Source organism: Pantherophis guttatus, chromosome 15 (assembly GCF_059756535.1).
Source record: "Pantherophis guttatus breed Tessera chromosome 15, ASM5975653v1, whole genome shotgun sequence".
NCBI classification, from domain to species: domain Eukaryota; kingdom Metazoa; phylum Chordata; class Lepidosauria; order Squamata; family Colubridae; genus Pantherophis; species Pantherophis guttatus.
In genome coordinates, this window is record NC_142077.1 from 14,122,352 (window position 1) to 14,139,232 (window position 16,881).

Here is a 16,881-nt window from a genome sequence, read left to right on the forward strand (position 1 = left end):
TTCAATTCAATTCAATTCAATTCAACTCAACTCAATTCAATTCAATTCAATTCAATTAAACTCAACATTTATTACGGTCACATGCCAAAAGCATTAAAGAGAACAAGAAAAATTAAAATACTGACAGTTTATGCCCCCAAGAATTAACAACTAAAAAACCCTCAAATCTCTTAGAATTAAAATCAACACCGAGGCACATTAAAAAGCAGGAACCAATAGCAGAATTGAAGGAATTAAAAAAAGATCTTGAGGGGTATTCCAAATCCAGATCTCTATTTACATTACAAAATAAATTTCAAAGGATCAAATCGACTTTACAAAAGCATTTCCTCTTCAGTCCTTCAGTTCTTTCTTCTTTGCACCTTCTTACAAGTTATCCAGCAGCAGAAAAATGAGGGAGGGTCTCCTAGGGCCTACAAACCCTCTGGAAGTGGGGTCCATGATCCTGTACAGAACCTCCAAAAGTCATGGAAAAAATAGGGTGCACTTTTTGCCTGGTTCTCAGAGGCTTTTTGGTGTTGCCAGGATGTGGTGGAGACAGAGAATGTGTCCCGGAGGGGGAGGGGAGGAGGAGGAATAGGAGGAGGAGCTACTTGAAGGTCTTAGAGGTCCTTGGAGGCTGCCTCAGATCTCTTTTGATCCTGCGAGATCTCCTCCCGGATCTTACTGGGATTCCCGCCGTTCTCTCTCTCCCAGGAAACGCTCCCTCCATTGTTTCTCTCTGGAAGAAGGAGACGTGGAGAGGTCAATGCGGAGAAGCAGCCAAAGGTTCTTACTTACTAGCTTAGCCACAACAACAACTGTTTGCGGGGAAGGTCGTATTTTCGGGGAAACACGGTATTTCTTACCTCTCCAGTTGTTCCCGCAGCTCTTCGTTCTCCCTGAGGAGCTCCTGCTTCACTCCAGCTTCCGTCAGAACCCTGCAGTGGAGATGGAGGTTTCGGAGTTCCAACATCTGGATTCTGTAAAATAGGAAGACAAGAGGGAAATGAGCCCCCTCAGGTCTTCCCTTGAATCATCAAACCCTTTTAAAATTAAAACTAACTAAAACGCCTGGCACTTCCTTTGTTTTACCCAGCCTTACCTTTTAATTACTTGAGTTTTGCCATAAAGGAATCTTCAGATCTTAAAACCTTTTTTTTTATTTTTTGGCTTTCATACCAGAAAATTCAAAACAATTTCTAAACTTTCTAATGGGGACAGAAGGGGGAGAAGACTGAACTGGTGAGAGCCGAGGGGGAGCCGAGAACTGAGGTCAGTGAGCAGCAGAGGAGGAGATCAAAGCAGGGACCTCCTAAATTCAGAGGATTTGGCCAGGAAAAGTCCCTGTCAAGAGATTCATGATGTCTCCCACCCATCCAGGCAACGTAATTCAACGCAGAACGTTGTGTAATGTGTGTCCGGGGTAGGGAGCTAAGGAGAATTGAAGAGGAAATCCTGGAAGAGAAAGTCAGGGTTTCTCACCTCCGCAGTTTCTCCTCCACCTCCCTGCAGAGTTCTGCGTTCTTCTCCGAAAGCTGGGCATTTTGACTCAGGAGCTCCTCATTCAGGGAGAACGACTTCTGCTTTCTGTTGCTGTAAATAGGAAAACCAGAGAGAAATTAGACCCTTAATTTTTTTACTCATCAAACATTTTCTTCCATTGAAAAATATTAAAAATACCTTTATGTTTGTGTCAGTGTATAAATTCAGTCTTGTATTTCTACTAACAATCCTTTCACCATTTATTGGGTCTTTTAGAAAGGCTCCGTAAAAATGGCCAATGGGTACAGTTTGAGGGACTTTAGATACACCTCCAGGGTAGTCTTAAGGGATTTGGTTAGTGACTTAAATATTAAGGTTTAATGTGTTGATAAGAGTTGTTTATAAGAGTTGGATTACTTAAGTTTTTACTTCAGTATTTAGCAAAGAAAGTCTACACACCCCTATTAAAAGGCCAGGTTTTGGAAATGTAAAATAAAAAATCAGACCAAGATAAATCCCTTCAGAGTACTTCCTCCTTTAACATAACATATAAGATGTACAATTCAAGTCAAAAAACAAACTGAAATCTTTGAAGGGAAACAACTGATGTTAAATAGTAGTCATTAAATATGTGAAAAATCCATTATGTTTTAGCCTCCAGTCCCCTCATCGTCTTCGTTGCTCTTCTCTGCACTCTTTCTAGAGTCTCCACATCCTTTTTACATCGTGGAGACCAAAACTGGATGCCATATTCCAAGTGTGGCCTTACCAAGGCCTTAAAAAGTGGCATCAACACTTCACGTGGTCTTGATTGATGCAGCCTGGAACTGGGTTGGCTTTTTTTGGCAGCTGCTGCACACGCCTGGCTCCTGTTTAAACGGTTGTCCACTAGGACTCCAAGATCCCTCTGAGAGTTACTCCTGTTGAGCGAGGTGCCCCATATACTGTCCCTGTGCATTTTGTTTTTCTTGGCTAAATGTAGAACCTCACTTTTTTCACCCTTGAATTTCATTTTGTTAGATAGCGCCCAATGTTCCAATTTTGGAGCCCTTTTGAAGGAAGATCGGCTCTAAGGCCAAAAGACTAGATGCGCTCATAAAATCCAAAGGTGTTTCAACAAAGGATTCCTTTAAAAAATAAATGTTATATTTTATATTCTTTAGGTAAAATGTAGACTTACGTGCCACTCTTCTCCCTCGGATTCCTCAGCGGTCGCCCCCCAGATGTTGCAGGAGCCTGGAAAAGTTAAAATAACAGCCGTGAAATATATATATCGTCAGAGGCTTTGAAAAGCAGTTTTCCTACAAGCTCTTCAGCCGAAGAGGTTGTAGGGGAAAAAATGCCTTTAAAAGCCTCTGGCGATCCCAGCTGAGTTGCCTGATCATCAGAGGCTTTTCAAAGCATTTTTTTTCCTGCAACCTCTTAAGGTTGTAGAAAAAATGCTTTTAAAAGTTTAAAAAAAAGGTGGCCACGCCCACCCAGTCACATTAACCCCCCACCAAGCCACACCCACAAAATAAGCCACACCCACAGAACCGGGAGTAAAAAAAATTAGAACCCACCCCTGCCCCAGAAGATTTAGACTGCTTACCTTGGGGGGGCGGGTGGTAAAGGACCGCTGAGGGGGAGGACCTTCCTTGATAGGGGGCAGGTTCCCGGCCCGTGAATTCGTCTGCTGAAAAGCAACGGAGACCATGAGGACGTTGGGCCTGAGCCCAGGAAAAACCCTCAAGCCCGGTTAATCCAGGCCCCCTCACCCAAAAGAGCCATTTTGACTTCCAGGGTTTGGGTCCCATTGGGTACATGTTAACAAACAATTAAAGAAATAAATACGACATACCTCCGTCGGTCCCCGTTTCCACAGGACGGGCTGCTCCTCTGGAACCACTGGAAAACAAATAGACTGCTTTAAAAACAGAAACTTATTGACATTGCCTCGACCTGGCCCCGCCTCCTGGCCTCCCTCGCCTGCCCCCCCCTGGCCCTTCCCCTCCTGAGGGTCCCCCCCAACCCCTGAGAAAACGATCTGTCTCAAGATCCCGTAGACCAGGGGTGAAATCTAAAATTTGTTACTACCAGTTCTGTGGGCGTGGCTTGATGGTGGTGGGGTAATGTGATTGGGTGGGCGTGGCGATTTTTAAAAAACTTTTAAAACCATTTTTTCTACAACCTCTTCGGCAAAGTGGTTGTAAAAAATCCTTTCAAAAGGCTCTGACGATCCCAGCTGAGTTGCCTGATCGTCAGAGGCTTTTTTTCTTTTAAATGCCTCTGAGGATCAGGCAACTCAGCTTGGATCGTCAGAGGCATTTAAAAGAAAAAAAGCCTCTGAGGATCGCATGGTTCAGTTGGGCATGTGGGGGGGGGCAGGGATTTTTGCTACCAGTTCTCCGAACCACCCGCCTCCATCACTACCAGATCAGGCAATCCGGTCCAAACCGGGAGCATTTCACCCCTGCCGTAGACCCTTTTGGCTCAGGCAGTGGAATTTCCCACCGGTTCCCTCTCCCCGCAAAGCGAAGGGATCGCAGAAAGGCTGCCTGGCCCAGAATGGGGCTGCCTCCAACTTCGGAATTGGGAGGGTCCAGAAAGAACAGGGGGACCAATGGGAATTCTCCCTCCTTTAGCATCATCAGTCTCTGGGCAGACTTTCCCTTGACTTCACCCAATGCAGGAGAGAGTTCCGCTCAGTTCTTCAGGCCAAGATCCCCCCTCCCACTTTCTCCGCTTCTCTCTCTCTCTGCAGAACTGGCTCTCCTCCTTCAGGTGAAGCCCCCAAGGACTCTGCCCGGAGACCGATGACGCTCAAGCAGGGAGAATTCCCATTGGTGCTGCTGCTGGTTCTGGCCCTTCCCACCTCCAAAGTCCGAGATCAACGCTTCCTCCCCCCAATTCAGACCCCCCCTTCCTCTTCTGGGCCTGGAAGCATCTGGCCGAGACGGACGCTCCTCCTTTCACAGAGGAAGATTTCTTCCGGAGGAAGAATTTGGGGATTGGGTGGCACTGGATGAGAAGAGGGGAGGTGCACCCCACAGCCAGGGATGACTTGGGGGTCACAGAAACCCCCCAATCCGATGGGAAGTGACAGGAAGCCCTCCGCTAATCCAGGAAGAGGTGGAGAGGATCTGCAGCGGTGGTGGGTTCCTCCCGGTTGGGCCCAGTTCCGCCGAGCTGGTAGTGGTGACGATATGACTCACGGAAGCCGTAACTATATCCAGCAGAAACAGCTGTGACGTAAATTTCAACCTCTTTTTAAGAATATTTTGTAAAATCCACCAAATTTTTATCCAAAACGCTTTAGCCTTTTTACATGTCCACCAAATATGGAAATAAGTGGCATCCTCACAATAACATCCCCAACATTTTGGTTGTACATTCGGATACATACGAGATAACTTTTTTGGATCTAGATGCCATCTATAAAACATTTTATAAAAGTTCTCCCTTAAATTTTGCGCTTTAGTAAATTTCACATTTGTCACCCATATTTTTTCCCAAGTTTCCATCACCATTATTGGCTGTTCAAAATTCTGCGCCCATTTTATCATACAGTCCTTAACTAGCTCTGTTTCCGAGTCCATCTCTATCAGTATATTATACAATCTTTTTATATGCATTGGACTTTGGTCTCTAATTTGTTTAATTAAATTTTCATCACTTTGTATAAAACAAATTTTCTGGTCTTTTCTCCATCTGGCTTGTACATATTGAAACCAAGTTTGAATTATTTTCTCCTCTTTCAACACATTCACAGGTTTTAATTTTAATATACCTCCCTGCATATTGAGAATATCTATATATATAATTACATCATGTCTACTTTCTATGCTCGTGTTCTCTATTGCGTGCCTGGGTGCTGTCCATATAGGTATCTTTTCATTTAACTTATATTGATATTTCTTCCAGACCCGCAATAAGGCATTTCTCAGTATATGACTCTTAAATGCTCTATCCACCCTTTTTTCATACACTAAATAAGCATGCCAACCATAAACCAAATCATGCCCTTCAATATTCAATATCCTTCCATTTGTTAAATTAATCCAATCACTAATTGCTGATAAAACAGCTGCTTCATAATACAGTTTTAAATTTGGCATTTTCAATCCTCCTCTTTCTCGTGTATCCTGCATTATTTTCAATTTTATCCTTGGTTTCTTACCTTGCCATACAAATTTATTAATACCTTTCTGCCATTCTTCCAGGTTGGCATCCTTTTTTAGTATTGGTATCATTTGAAAGAGGAATAAAAACCTAAGTAAAACATTCATTTTTATAGCTGCTATTCTACCTAACAAGGACAGTTGTAATTTTTTCCATTTATCCATTTCAGCTTGTATTTTATGCCATATCGATTCATAATTATACTTATACAATTTACCATTAGAAGATGCAATATAAACTCCTAGGTATTTAACTTTTTTGACTATTTCACATCCCGTTACCCTTTGTAACTCCTCTTTTTGATTTGTTGTCATATTTTTAACTATCATCTTTGTCTTTCCAATGTTTATCTTAAACCCAGAGACTTGACCATACTGTTTCATTATATCCATCAAAACCTTTGCTGATTCCACTGGATGAGTGAAGGTCATAACCAAATCATCTGCAAATGCCCGTACCTTATATTCATAGTCTCTAACTTTAATTCCCTCTATCTCATCTATGTTACGTATTTTTTTTAACAACAACTCTGAAGTTAATATAAATAATAATGGCGATAAAGGACATCCCTGCCTCGTACCTTTTTCAATTTTGAAAGTTTCTGTCAAACTGCCATTAACAATTATCTGAGCTGTCTCTTCCTGATATATTGCTTTTATGGACTGCATAAAGCAATTCCCAAATTGCATCCTCTTAACCACTCTCAATAAAAATTGCCAATCCAATCGATCAAAAGCTTTTTCCGCATCCAAAAATATAAGCACCGCAGGGATTTGGTTATTCCTTTCCAAATATTCCAATATGTCAACAATTTGTCTTACATTATTTTTCATTTGTCTACCTTGTATAAAACCAGTTTGGTCAACATGAATCATTTTTTGCATTACTAACATTAAACTATTTGCCAATATCTTAGCAAATATTTTATAATCTGTATTCAATAATGATATGGGTCTATAGTTCTTGGGATATGTCATATCTTGATCTTCTTTTGGAATTAACGAAATAACAGCTGTTTTCCATGAAGGTGGTGCCCCTTCACCCAATTGAATTCTATTAAATAATTCTTTAAGAGGTACAACCATCTCCAATTGTAAATATTTATAATACACAGATGTTAATCCATCCGTTCCAGGAGCCTTGCCAGTTTTTAACTGTTTAATTGCTGAGAGGATCTCCTCCTCTGTTATTAATTGGTTCAACCGTTCTCTTTGTTCCTCTGTGACTATAGGAATATTCTGTCTATCCAATGTAATATTACATAATTAACCAATGTGAGGATGGAGATAAAAATAGATGACAATGGGAAGGGGTATAATATAGAATAGAAGGGAAAAATTGAATTTGGTTAAGATTAGAGATGAGGATGAAGGGTAATATTGGTTTTTTAAAAAATAGATGAGGAATAAATATGGCAAAAAGGAAATATAGAAATTGTAAATTTAATTGAAATGACTAAACACTGTTTAAATTTGTGAACCGGCCAAACACTCTGTTCAAAGAAAATACATTGTATGTTTGTATGTGTGTTTCTAATTATTGCTATTTATTCATATTTGTTCTCTTTTATTCTTTAAAGTTTAACAATTCATTCTTTATCTTAATATCTTTATATTTGTTTGGGGTTGCCTTTCTTCCATTTCATCTTTTTTATTGTACAGCAATCCTTCCTTCATCCCTCTCTCTTCTCCTTCCTTCATCCCTCTCTATTGCTGTATTCTTTTGTGCATATGGACTAATCAGAGGGCTGAAAAAGTTATTTTTGACTGGTCCTTGCACTTTTGACCAGTCCTCGAACTTACAACTGTCCTTACATGTTATGTTTTTGCCCTATCTTGTCACCATAGTGAAGAGAAGCAGTTGTGAAATGAGTGACACGGTTGTTAAGAATGCTACAATGGGCATAAATGATGACCAATCATAAGTGCGAAGATTGGTCAAAAGTGCGAGGACCTGTCAGAAATCACTTTTTTCAGCCCTCTGGGTAGTCCTTTTGTGCATATGGACTACTCAGAGGGCTGAAAAAGTTATTTTTCACTGGTCCTCACACTTTTGACCAGTCCTCGAACTTACGATTGTCCTCACATTTTACGTTTTTGCCCTATCTTGTCACCATGGTGAAGAGAAGCAGTTGTGAAATGAGTGACATGGTTGTTAAGAATGCTACAATGGGCATAAATGATGACCAGTCATAAGCGAGAAGACTGGTCAAAAGTGTGAGGACCTGTCAGAAATGACTTTTTTCAGCTCTCTGAGTAGTCCCTATACACAGAGCCATGGCCACCTGGTCACATGACCACAAGCCACGCCCACCCAGTCACATGACCACGTCCACAAAATAAGCCACGCCCACAGAACCGGTAGTAAAAAAAATTTAGAACCCACCCCTGCTTTCACACTGTCAATTGTTCACACTGCTCAAGCAAAACTAACAGGTGTGAATTAAGTTTTAGCTAAAAAATGGAGCTTTAATTCCAGAAGTCCATTCTTTAAACTTGGACTTCTGGAATTAAAAGGCTCTGGATTAAATGGTCCTTCAGAGAAAAGATGGAGAAGAGTATCTTGCTTTTAGACATGAGAAGAGCTGTCTAGAAAGGTGAGTTATGAGCTACTTTTGCATCATCAGAAATTTAATTTATTACCTGTTAAAAATGCAAAGCCAAGGAGTACAAGGAGCAAATAAGAGACCTTCCTGTTGGGGTTGGTTCTGGACCAAATCTTAGCTCTCAGCCCTCCTTGTGACTTCTTGAAAAGCATCCCCCCCACCCGCTCCACCACCTGAGGAGGCAGGGGGGGCTGCAGGTTGATCCAAAGGGGGTCTGGGCTGGGCTACTGGTCTACCAGTTAAAAGCCTCTGCTAAATCCTAAAGAATTGTCACATGACCATCAAGCCACACCCACAAAATAAGCCACGCCCAGGGAACCGGTAGTAAAAAAATTTAGAACCCATCCCTGATCAGCCCCTTCTGATTTCAACCCCAATTCTGTCGGAATCTCCCTCCCTCCCTCCCTCCCTCCCTCCCTCTTTCTTTCTTTCTTTCTTTCTTTCTTTCTTTCTTTCTTTCTTTCTTTCTTTCTTTCTTTCTTTCTTTCTTTCTCTTTCTTTCTTTCTTTCTTTCTTTCTTTCTTTCTTTCTGTCTGTCTGTCTGTCTGTCTGTCTTTCCTTCCTTCCTTCCTTCCTTCCTTCCTTCCTTCCTTCCTTCCTTCCTTCCTTCTCATTATCCACAGGCCCCACCCCCCACCTGCTCTAAAGTAAGACATTCCCCCAAAATAAGACTTAAGAAACGTTTTTTATACTTAAAATGGTCATTAGGGCACAGAACCATTTGTTAAATTTTCTGAATCCCACCACTGATTGTATCCTACCTTTATTTCTCCGCTGGACCTTTTTCTGGAAACGATAAAAGAAATTTCCTGCCATCCCTGCAGTGGTAGCAGTTGAGAATGAGGCAGGACAGCCGGCCAAGGTCTTATGACACGTGCTGTGATGTCATCGTCTCTGATCCAGCTGTGGGCAGATGCCAGGCTGCCCCCTCCAGCAACGGTGGACCTTTCCATAGGGAGCCTCACACGCGCTGACAGAGAGACCCCGAGAGGTCTGGAAGGAAAAGAGGAAATGGGGGGGTGAAAGATGGAGGGGAGGCCCCCCAAGGCTCCCAGGAGAACGGAGCCCACAGAATGTTCCGCTAAGTGCTAATATTGTAATATTATGACCGAAGAGAGGGCCTTTCAATCTCTCTCTCCAAGGTTAAAGGGATCAAGTGGATCATTCATCTCCCTCTCAGTCCACCCGCTCCCCTCCTTCCCCCCTTTCCCTCCTGGATCCTCTAGCCCACTCCTCTCATAAAACGGACTCGCTTCACTTAATTTCCTTGGAGATTTATTTGGTGAGGTGGGACATTGGAGGCAGGCGGGGCAGCTGGGAAGGAGAGATCCGGTCCGGTCCATCATTTATGGAAAGATCGGATTCCAAAGTCTTTGTGGTCCAGAGGTTTCCCAGCCAACTTTCCCAGCCAGCCTCTGACAATCCAAGTCAACGGGAGAAGCCGGACTCACTTAATGACCAAAGTGGCCAAAGAGGTTGTATATTTATTTGTTCGATTTATGTGCTGCCCTTCTCCGGAGACTCAGGGAGGCTTACAATATAAATTAGATATCGATATCGAAGCATTCTTGGAGACCCCACCCACCCACTCTGGCTCCCCTCTGGGAGGGGGTTTCCAAGGATTTCCAGCAGGACTCCCCGATTCTGTAGGGGCTTTACTCCCGATGCCCTCCGCCTGGGAAACTCAGGATGCCTTTTTCTCACCAGGTACATGTACACATCCGAACGAGACTGTGATGTTTCTCTGTGTCAGATAATATAGGTGTGTATGTGGATATATATACATAATTTTATTTATTTATTTATTTATTTCGTCATGATTATGTAGTGTATATTGGCGGTGGCAGCCCTCTGAGAGCTCTATGCAACAAAATTCCATTTTAATGTATGCTGATTAGTGTACATTTAAAGTGACAATAAAGTTATCCTGTCCTATCCTATTCTGTATTTACTTTTCTATTATTCCTATTCTATTCTATTCCATTCTATTCCTTCCAACTCTGTTATTCTATTCTATTCTATTCTATTCTATTCTATTCTATTCTATTCTATTCTATTCTATTCTATTCTATTCTATTCTATTCTATTCCGCATTTTCTATTCTATTTTATTCTATTCTATTCTAGTCCATATTTTCTATTCTATTCTATTCTATTCTATTCTATTCTATTCTATTCTATTCTATTCTATTCTATTCTATTCTATTCTATTCTATTCTATTCTATTCTATTTTAGTCCATATTTTCTATTCTATTCTATTCTATTCTATTCTATTCTATTCTATTCTATTCTATTCTATTCCATATTTTCTATTCTATTCTATTCTATTCTATTCTATTCTATTCTATTCTATTCTATTCCGCATTTTCTATTCTATTCTAATTCTAATTCTATTCTCTTTGATAATCTGAAGGTGGATGCCTGGAGATGTAGTCATGGCAACGGTGTTTACTTTTTTATTAGCTGAGGGTTTTTGCTGCTGCTTCAGTCTGAACCACTTGGACAGGGGGATTCTGGGTAGTCAGAGAGTCATTGGAATGTACCAACTCATAAAATTCTCAGGGGTCGTCCTGTCTTAACGGTCTTGATCTTCCTGGGGGCTGATGAGAGAGCAGCCCAGAAAATGGGGGACCGGCTGTGTCTGAGGCCTCCACCTCCAGAATAGAATAGAATAGAATAGAATAGAATAGAATAGAATAGAATAGAATAGAATAGAATAGAATAGAATAGAAGCTGGAAGGGACCTTGGAGGTCTTCTAGTCCAGCCCTCTGCTCAAGCAGGAGAACCTAAATGATCTCAGAAAAAGTGGCTGTCTAGTTTCTTCTTAAAAACCTTCAGGGATGAAGCAGCCACAACTTCTGGAGGCAGGCAGTTCCACAGGTCAATTGTCCTCTCTGTTAGGAAGTTTCTCCTTAATTCCAGGCTGCTTCCCTCTTTGTTCAGTTTCCATCCGTTGTTTCTTGTCCTGCCCTCTGGTGCTCTGGAGAATAATTTGACCCCGTCTTCTTTGTGGCAGCCTCCCAGATATTGAAATACTGCTATCACATCACCCCTAATTCTTCTTTTCTTCAGACTAGCCAGACCCAAAACCTGCAGCTGTTCTTCCTATGGTTCAGTCTCCAGGCCTAAACAGGGACACTGTGAGGATCTGCCTTCTAAGTTGCGTTTCTCAGCTTTGTCATAACTTTCAACCGTTACTAAATGAATGGTCATAAGTCAAGGACTACCTGTACTGCAGGCATTCAGAGAATCATAGAATGTAAGCTTTGAAAGGCACCTTCATGGTCATCTAGTCCAACCCCATCCCCCGTGCAGGAACCCAATGCTACAAACACACCATTTACATAGACGGATCTCTCATTCTTGCATTTTAATGGGCTTTTCTTTATTTTTATCAGGGAGTGGATGAGAATGATTCAGAGCCAAATCTGATGTCTGACGTGACCTGGAAGGAGAGTCATATCCAGCTCCATTGGGACCTCAAAGGCCTGAGGAACAGCAGCCAAAAAGGCAAGAGGAGAAGCCATTTCAGTGCTCGATGGGAGGAAAAAGGAAGAGGAGAACCCTCACTTTCCATCAAAGGATCCCCTCAGAAGGAAGATCACCTCAAGGCATGGAGTGTGGATCTCCACCATAGACGTCTGTCGATCTTGAATGGCTTGAACAGATGCTTCCCTCCATTTCTGCACATTTCAATGAGGTGTTTCTGCTCCTTTTTCTTGGAGAAGAATTATGGATACATCCAGCCAACCCCTCTGGAGGCTCCAGGACCTTCCTTTGGAAGGTTGACCAGGGATGCCAGAAGAGTCTTCCTGCCAGGGAGTCTCTGGATGGCTGAGGAGAAGCCTCTGTGGGGCTTTCTTGGCTTTGAGATTCTCCCCAGAAGCTTTCAGCCATTCCTTCTCCGGTTTATACGGCAGCATCAAAGGTTTCACGTCTTCAAGAGTTTCTCTCTTGTCTTCCAGTGTTCTAATGTCCGCCCTTGTGTTTCTTTTGGACTCTGTACTATTAAGTGGTACCAGCTGGTCTCTGTACATCACTCACCTGCAGAGGTTCTTCCTCAGTTCTTTCTCTCTAGAAAAATCACAAGGTTAGAGATAAATTTGGACCAACAATGAAAGTCAGGGATGCTGTCAGAAAATTTCTCACCTCCTGTTTCTCCTCCAGCTCCCTCCAGAGTCCTGCGTTGTTTTCCACAGGCTGGAAATTTTCCTTCAGGAGCTCCTCATAGTAGACCTAGCTTTATACACATAGGACTAAAAGTGTCAGGAGCCAGACATTCGTAAGTTTTCTCCTTCTTTTGGAACTTTATTTTAGAAATGTAGGGGTGTTTGTAGTACAATAGATGTTTCAATCCATTTTGGGATTCCTCGGGAGCTTTTCCTAGTTCTTCAAGTCCTCCTCCTGGTCCTCTCCTTCCCCATGGGATGTTCCAGCCCCTTCAACATGGCGGTTGGTGAGCGATGGAGTCTCTGGCTCTGGAAGAATGAGAAGGGGAGATTTAGTAGTAAGGGTTCCAATGTGGCCTCCCCATTCTAATTTTCATCTATTCCTCCATCTCTTATAGGGTAGATTCTTCATCCTGGAATCCTAATGTTATTTTATGTAGGCTGATGAAAAAAATTAACCTTTGAATTTAAATGGAGGAAATGGGTGGATTTGTCATCAATCCCTGCGTCCATTTCATGATTCCAGGAGTGGCTGGATGAGATCTCATTTCTTTCTAAGCTGCTTCAAGGAATCCTGGTCCTCTCCCTCCCTCAGTCAGGGCTGCTATCTCCATATTTCTCACCTTCTCAGCCTCTCCCTGAAATTCTGCAGGATTGTTGCCTTCTCCTTGCTCAAATTCTGGTTCTTCAATCTGAGTTCTTTTATTTCATCTTTTAGCTCCACTCGTTCCTCAACCATCTCCTCAAACATTTTTGAATTCCTGATTTCAGAAGAAGATTCCAGAAGATTTGTTCTGGAGCTCCCAGTGTTTGGGGCCTCCTGCTGCACACTTGTGAAGTGATAAGACAAGAATGCAGACATGAGCCACTGTTGGACACTCTGGTCATTCAAGTCTGGTCAGTTCCAGGACTAATGAAATAACAACAATGACAATAATGATGATAATAACAATGACAACTGTATTAATAACTGAAAAATAACAAGAAAAAGCAATAACAACCTATGGAAGTTGAGCGAGGAGACCACGTTCTTCTGTTGTCCTGCACTTTTCAGGGATAGCTGGATGTGGCTGAGACAGAGAATCATTTCTCCTTGGTGAGGAGGAAGGGGCGAGGAGGGAAAGGAGGGGGAGGGGGAGGAAGAGGGGGAGGGGAGGAGGAGGCTCCCTGTACTTGAAGCTCCTGGCAGATGTTTCTGGCCATCTTGGGATCCTCAGCAGATTTTCCAAGTCCTCCTCCTGATGTTTCAGCCCCTTCAGCATGGTGGTCGGTCTCTGCCTCTGGAAGAAGGAGAAAGGGAGATTTTGTCGTAAGTGGTCAAATGTGGCCTCCCCATTCTAATTTTCCTCTATCCCTCCATCCCTTATAGAGTAGGTTCTTCACCCTGGAATCATGGTTCAACCAAGCGGCTTCAAGGAATCCTGGTCCTCTCCCTCCCTCAGCCAGGGCTGCTGTCTACCTGCTTCTCACCTCCTCAGCCTCTCCCTGAAATTCCGCAGGATGGTCGCCTTCTCCTCGCTCAACTTCCAGTTCTTCAATTTTAATTCTTTGATTTCTTCTTTAAGTTGGACTCTTTCTTTTACCATTTCTTCAAACATTTTTGAATTCCTGTAAATGATGAAAAGCAGAAATTAGCCCTCTCATGATAGATGATAGGTGATACTAAATATTTCTCACCTGTCCAGTTGTTCCTTCAGTCTTTTGTTTTCCGTGAGGAGCTCCTGTTTCTCCCCAGCTTGCTGCAGAACCCTTCAGAGGAAGCTTTTATATTCCTTTCTTTCTCGTTCTACCTCTTCCTCCAACGCATCGATTCATGGAAGCAAGGAAGGAAGGATTCCCTTCTAAATATTTCTCATTTCTCCAGCTGTTCTTGGAGAGTTTTAATCTCCGTGAGGAGCTCCCGTTTCTCCCCAGCGTGCTGCAGAACTCTGCAGAGGAGGCTCTTGTACTCCTCTCTCTCGAACTGCAGCTGTTGTTCCAAAATATTTATTCTGTAAAAGAGGAAGACAAGAGCGAAATTAGCCCCCTCAGGTTTTCACTCCAACCATCCAACTTGTTTAAAATGAAAACTCCCTCAAAATACCTGGCCCTTTCTCACCTCCTCTGCCTCTCCTCCAGCTCCCTGCAGCTAGCCTCTCCTGCTTAAAAGAAAAGGTTATTTGTTATGGGAGAGAATTGATCTCTCAGCCTGATTCCTTCATATAATAAAATGATCATTTGTCGTACTTAGTAATGGGCACTCAAAACATTCCCCAGAAGATTTAGACTGCTTACCTGAGGGGGACGGGGGGGCGGAGTGATGGACCGCTGAGAGGGATGCCCTTGCTGGATTGGGAGCAACTGGCCAGCCCGTGAAGTCTTCTGCTGAAAAGCCATGGAGATCATAAGGAAGTTGGGCCTGAGCACAAGGAAAACCCTCAAGCCCAGTTAATCCCCCTCACCCAAAAGAGCCATGTTTACTTTCATGGTTTATGTCCTATATATTGGTTGTAACTATATAGTACATACGTCCATGTGTCTCCAGAGGCCAAAGTCCAGCTGCTCTTCTGGTACCACTGGGAAAAAATAGACTTTAAAAACACAAACTTATTGTCATTCATTCTTACACCAGCAGCTTTATCTGGGCTCTTTATTCCCAAATCTTAGGTGCCAGCTGATATTTCTGGCATCTAATCTCTTCACACTTGCTGCTAAACTTAAGTAGATAATAACTCTGTCTTTTTAATTGTCTCCTACCTCTGTTTCTCCGGTGGAGTTTCTTATTGATTCTGTAAAAGAAATTTCCAGCCATTTCTGCAGTGTAGCAATTTAAAATGAGCCAGGACAGCCCAGCCAACGTCTTATGACATGTGCTGAGAAAGCTGCCATATTATAATAATGATTGGCACCTAGAAGGGAAAGTCCTAACATGAACATTTTCATTCAGAAATCCAAAGATAGTGAAAGGGAAACAATAATAAGGATATAATAAATAATACTAGAATATGATATACTGGTATACTAGATTCTGTAACCATTAGGTTCCTGTAATACATATATGCCTTTGTATTTGTATCATACATATTATTCCTTTCTATTTGTATCTCCTGTTACAAACATATTGTTATTAGGCCTCTGTAATGTATCTGGTATTTGTCAAACGTATGTCCCTGCCATTTGACCTGAACTCATATCAATCTATCTAAAAGCATGGTACGTATCTCAGTTGAAACTACAGCCATCAACAAAGGGATGATTTACACCTCAGCCCTAATTTATGTTTGATCTGGATAAACTCCTGCTTTCCAGAGCCAGGGGGCCAAAGTGGCCAATTGAGTAAACAAAGAAATGCTCAAGGATGACTAATTGGGAAGTTTCTATTCCCCCTTGCAGGGCAACACAAACCTAAATTAGGAGGCCAGAATTGGGTACTAAGCTGACGTCTCTGAGGGTATAAAAAGATGCCATACCTTCCCCAAGGTGTGGCTATCTCCTCGCATGCATTGTATCTGTATGTTCTGGATATAGTTCCACCCAGTATTTTGTTTTTGGCCATAAATAAAATCTGCTTTTTTTTGCAAGCCTCGTCTTGAGTCTCTCTCTTTGGCATTCTGGTGACTCAAGTGTATTTTGGGACCTTACACAGGTATCTGAAGATGGAAGTTGGATTTTGAAGATCAGCTTTCCATCTGCAACACGAGGGTCCTGACCTCTCCTTCCCTCCCTCCCTCCCTCCCCTTCCCACATGGGGTGAGAGGCAGCCTTGATTTCTCCGTCTCTTTTCACTTGTTTTTTTCTAATGTCTGTCTCTCTCTCTGTGTCTCTCTGTCTCTCTGTCTCTCTCTCTCTCTCTCTCTCTCTATCTCATTTTTTTTTTACTCTGCAAAGTTCTAGAAACTAGTTTCTCACTAAGGTTGATTTTGTTCTAGGAGTCTGGCCACACTATTGCATCAGCCCTTTTGTGCAATGCTCTTGAGCATTAGTTTTCAAAATAAAGTAAATTTTGGTTCCAACTCAGCTGGCAGCTATTTCAGATCTGTGAATTAATTGCCCTCCAGAGTTTTGTCTTTCATCACTATGCAAAAAAATATCAGTTTTTTTTCTTTCTTCAGCCACAGGTGCCATGTATTACCTCCAGGGCCAGTTTCAGTCAAGGAGCTCCCAAACCTCTCAATTCTAGATGACCGATTTAATTCCATCTCTGACCCTGTTATTATGAAACACATGGAGATTATTTCCCTTTCATTTCCCTCCAGAGAAATGCCCAACAATTTTTGAGTCCAAGAACTAATTGAATTATCCAGGGATCCCTCCTGAGAGGGAGAATTATGGTAAAAGTTTCAGCTCTGCTGTTTGGCCGAATCCTCCAGGGGAGACTTTGGGCAGAGAAATATGGAGTTTTGGGACAGGCAGAGTCTGCTCTTGAATGTACGTCTCCCTCCTTTCCAGGTGAAGCTGAGTGTTTCTCTGTGTTTCAATCAGAAAAGCATCTGGATGTTCCA

At 42.4% G+C, this 16,881-nt stretch overlaps 2 protein-coding genes and 1 long non-coding RNA gene across 7 annotated transcripts; 1 reads left to right on the forward strand and 2 right to left on the reverse strand.

The window, feature by feature from the left end:
• Positions 1 to 49: 49 nt before the first annotated feature.
• LOC148111948 (uncharacterized) lies at positions 50 to 9,244 on the reverse strand. Of its 5 annotated transcripts, none has more exons than XM_087879357.1 (7): positions 8,992 to 9,244; positions 3,305 to 3,351; positions 3,056 to 3,136; positions 2,645 to 2,700; positions 1,465 to 1,575; positions 849 to 962; positions 50 to 721 (listed from the first exon to the last, which is right to left on the reverse strand). In XM_087879357.1, the coding sequence occupies exons 1-7, from the start codon at positions 9,044 to 9,046 to the stop codon at positions 664 to 666; spliced, it is 522 nt and encodes a 173-aa protein (XP_087735483.1). In that variant the 5' UTR covers positions 9,047 to 9,244; the 3' UTR covers positions 50 to 663. The 5 variants fall into 5 exon arrangements, 4 of the variants coding, with proteins under 4 accessions (XP_087735483.1, XP_087735482.1, XP_087735481.1 ...); XM_087879356.1 differs by having other exon boundaries at positions 3,056 to 3,139; XM_087879355.1 differs by lacking the exon at positions 8,992 to 9,244 and adding an exon at positions 8,268 to 8,558.
• On the forward strand, positions 4,303 to 15,960 carry LOC132712503 (uncharacterized). The gene is made up of 2 exons (XR_015730078.1): positions 4,303 to 4,695; positions 11,630 to 15,960. It is a non-coding gene; the product is annotated as an uncharacterized LOC132712503 (long non-coding RNA).
• Positions 11,589 to 13,971, reverse strand: LOC148111949 (uncharacterized). The gene is made up of 4 exons (XM_087879358.1): positions 13,871 to 13,971; positions 13,402 to 13,680; positions 13,024 to 13,230; positions 11,589 to 12,709 (listed from the first exon to the last, which is right to left on the reverse strand). The coding sequence occupies exons 2-4, from the start codon at positions 13,485 to 13,487 to the stop codon at positions 12,673 to 12,675; spliced, it is 330 nt and encodes a 109-aa protein (XP_087735484.1). The 5' UTR covers positions 13,488 to 13,680; positions 13,871 to 13,971; the 3' UTR covers positions 11,589 to 12,672.
• Positions 15,961 to 16,881: the final 921 nt, after the last annotated feature.

Bases quoted from the DNA above. Each gene is read 5' to 3' on its own strand.
- LOC148111948 (XM_087879354.1), bottom strand. From the start codon at position 8,382: ATGCTTTTCAAGAAGTCACAAGGAGGGCTGAGAGCTAAGATTTGGTCC. The intron at 3,352-8,267 runs GTAATAAATTAA...TTTGTTTTCCAG, and splicing joins TGGCTTTGCATTTTTAACAG to TGGTTCCAGAGGAGCAGCCC. The intron at 963-1,464 runs GTGAGAAACCCT...CCTATTTTACAG, and splicing joins GTGGAGGAGAAACTGCGGAG to AATCCAGATGTTGGAACTCC.
- LOC148111949 (XM_087879358.1), bottom strand. From the start codon at position 13,487: ATGATTCTCTGTCTCAGCCACATCCAGCTATCCCTGAAAAGTGCAGGA. The intron at 13,231-13,401 runs GTTGTTATTGCT...TCACTTCACAAG, and splicing joins TCCTCGCTCAACTTCCATAG to TGTGCAGCAGGAGGCCCCAA. The intron at 12,710-13,023 runs GTGAGAAATATG...TCATTCTTCCAG, and splicing joins TTCAGGGAGAGGCTGAGAAG to AGCCAGAGACTCCATCGCTC.